Here is a 2,500-nt window from a genome sequence, read left to right as displayed (position 1 = left end):
CTCCAAGGCCTACGACAGCGGCCGCACCGAGCTCGCCATCAAGGTAGGCCGCCGCCGTAGGCTACCACAGCGAGACCGGTCGGGACCGGCCCGCTGCGCGCCCGTCATCAGGGACACGTAACGTCTCCTGTGTCACGGCAACGCTTTGGCGGAACGAATGGAATGGCACCTCCTAAAAAAGTTATGTGCACCCCTGGATAAACAGATATATACTGTAAATATGGATAGACAGTATGTAAACACTTAACTAACTCATATTCTCTCTCTCTCTCTCTCTCTCTCTCTCTCTCTCTCTCTCTCTCTCTCCCTCCCTCTCTCTCTCTCTCTCTCTCTCTCTCTCTCTCTCTCTCTGTCTCTCTCTGTCTCCCCCCCTCCCTCCCTCTCTCTCTCTCTCTCTCTCTCTCTCTCTGTGTCTCTCTCTCTCTCTCTCTCTCTCTCTCTCTCTCTCTCTCTCTCTCTCTCTCTCTCTCTCTCTCTCTCTCTCTCTCTCCCTCTCTCTCTCTCTCTCTCTCTCTCTCTCTCTCTCTCTCTCTCTCTCTCTCTCTCTCTCTCTCTCCCTCTCCAGCTGTTGGACTATGAGGCTCGTTCAGGGGAACAGGTTCCTTTGCTGCTGAAGATGAGGAGGAGTCAGCTGGCTCTGAGCAAAGCCATCGAGAGCGGAGACACTGACCTGGGTAGCATTAACCACACGCCAACCACACGCCAACCACACGCTAACCACACGCTAACCACACGCCAACCACACGCCAACCACACGCTAACCACAAGCTGACCACATGCTTAACACACGCTAACCACACGCTAACCACACGCTAACCACAAAACAACCACACGCTAACCACAAGCTAACCACAGGCCAACCACAGGCCAACCACACGCTAACAACACGCTATGACAAGCTAACAAAATGCTAACACAAGCAGAAAACACTGGCTGATGTCCTAGACTTTAATGGGTGTGTGTCTGTGTGTGTGTGTGTGTGTCTCTGTGTTTGGATATGTGTGTGTGTGTGTGTGTGTGTGTGTGTGTGTGTGTGTGTGTGTGTGTGTGTGTGTGTGTGTGTGTGTGTGTCTGTGTCTGTGTGTGTGTGTGTGTGTGTGTGTGTGTGTGTGTGTGTGTGTGTGTGTGTTAGTGTACACGGTGGTGAGCTATGTGAAGAACGAGATGAACCGAGGAGATTTCTTCATGACCCTCAGGAACCAACCGGTGGCCCTCAGTCTGTACAGACAGGTAGCCTCCACCTCCAGCTCCACCTACACCACCTCCACTAACACCACCTCCACCACCACTAACACCTCCACCACCGCCTCCACCTACACCTCCACTAACACCTACCTCCACTAACACCTCCAGCTCCACCTCCACCACCACCACCACCACCATCAACACCACCACCACCAGCCCCTCCTCAGCCCGCATTACTGTGTGTGTGTGTGTGTGTGTGTGTGTGTGTGTGTGTGTGTGTGTGTGTGTGTGTGTGTGTGTGTGTGTGTGTGTGTGTGTGTGTGTGTGTGTGTGTGTAGTTCTGTAAGCTTCAGGAGCAGGAGACGCTGAAGGACCTCTACAACCAAGACGACGACCACCAGGAGCTAGCTAACTACTACGTTAGCGCTAGCTACAGGGAGAAGGTACAGGCTAACTGCTACGTTAGCGCTAGCTACAGGGAGAAGGTACAGGCTAACTACTACGTTAGCGCAAGCTACAGAGAGAAGGTACAGGCTAACTACTACGTTAGCGCTAGCTACAGGGAAAGGTACAGGCTAACTACTACGTTAGCGCTAGCTACAGAGAGAAGGTACAGGCTAACTACTACGTTAGCGCTAGCTACAGGGAAAGTTACAGGCTAACTACTACGTTAGCGCTAGCTACAGGGAGAAGGTACAGGCTAACTACTTCGTTAGCGCTAGCTACAGGGAGAAGGTACAGGCTAACTACTACGTTAGCGCTAGCTACAGAGAGAAGGTACAGGCTAACTACTACGTTAGCGCTAGCTACAGGGAGAAGGTACAGGCTAACTACTACGTTAGCGCTGGCTACAGAGAGAAGGTACAGGCTAACTACTACGTTAGCGCTAGCTACAGGGAAAGGTACAGGCTAACTACTACGTTAGCGCTAGCTACAGAGAGAAGGTACAGGCTAACTACTACGTTAGCGCTAGCTACAGGGAAAGTTACAGGCTAACTACTACGTTAGCGCTAGCTACAGGGAAAGTTACAGGCTAACTACTACGTTAGCGCTAGCTACAGGGAGAAGGTACAGGCTAACTACTTCGTTAGCGCTAGCTACAGGGAGAAGGTACAGGCTAACTACTACGTTAGCGCTAGCTACAGAGAGAAGGTACAGGCTAACTACTACGTTAGCGCTAGCTACAGGGAAAGGTACAGGTTAACTACTACGTTAGCGCTAGCTACAGGGAGAAGGTACAGGCTAGCTGCTAAGTTAGCGCTAGCTGCAGAGGGTACAGGCTAGCTGCTAGGTTAGCGCTAGTTACAGAGGCTAC

At 51.7% G+C, this 2,500-nt stretch overlaps 1 protein-coding gene and 1 long non-coding RNA gene across 3 annotated transcripts in view; both read left to right on the top strand.

The window, feature by feature from the left end:
* LOC115542068 (VPS16 core subunit of CORVET and HOPS complexes) overlaps positions 1–2,500 on the top strand; it is a 24,446-nt gene that overhangs the window by 18,171 nt on the left and 3,775 nt on the right. For both annotated transcript variants that reach the window (XM_030354160.1, XM_030354159.1), the window contains 4 exons: positions 1–43; positions 566–674; positions 1,133–1,230; positions 1,524–1,628. The exon at positions 1–43 is cut by the window's left edge and continues 92 nt beyond it. In XM_030354160.1, coding sequence (XP_030210020.1) covers positions 1–43; positions 566–674; positions 1,133–1,230; positions 1,524–1,628 — 355 coding nt within the window. The remainder of the gene's footprint in view (positions 44–565; positions 675–1,132; positions 1,231–1,523; positions 1,629–2,500) is intronic.
* The window catches only part of LOC115542069 (uncharacterized), a 1,305-nt gene continuing 564 nt past the window's right edge, over positions 1,760–2,500 (top strand). The window contains exon 1 of the long non-coding RNA XR_003976452.1: positions 1,760–2,438. This is a non-coding gene — a long non-coding RNA (uncharacterized LOC115542069). The remainder of the gene's footprint in view (positions 2,439–2,500) is intronic.

This window comes from Gadus morhua, chromosome 4 (genome assembly GCF_902167405.1).
Source record: "Gadus morhua chromosome 4, gadMor3.0, whole genome shotgun sequence".
Taxonomy (NCBI): domain Eukaryota; kingdom Metazoa; phylum Chordata; class Actinopteri; order Gadiformes; family Gadidae; genus Gadus; species Gadus morhua.
The sequence above is the reverse complement of the archived record's forward strand: the minus strand, read 5'-3'. Positions and strand labels throughout refer to the sequence as shown.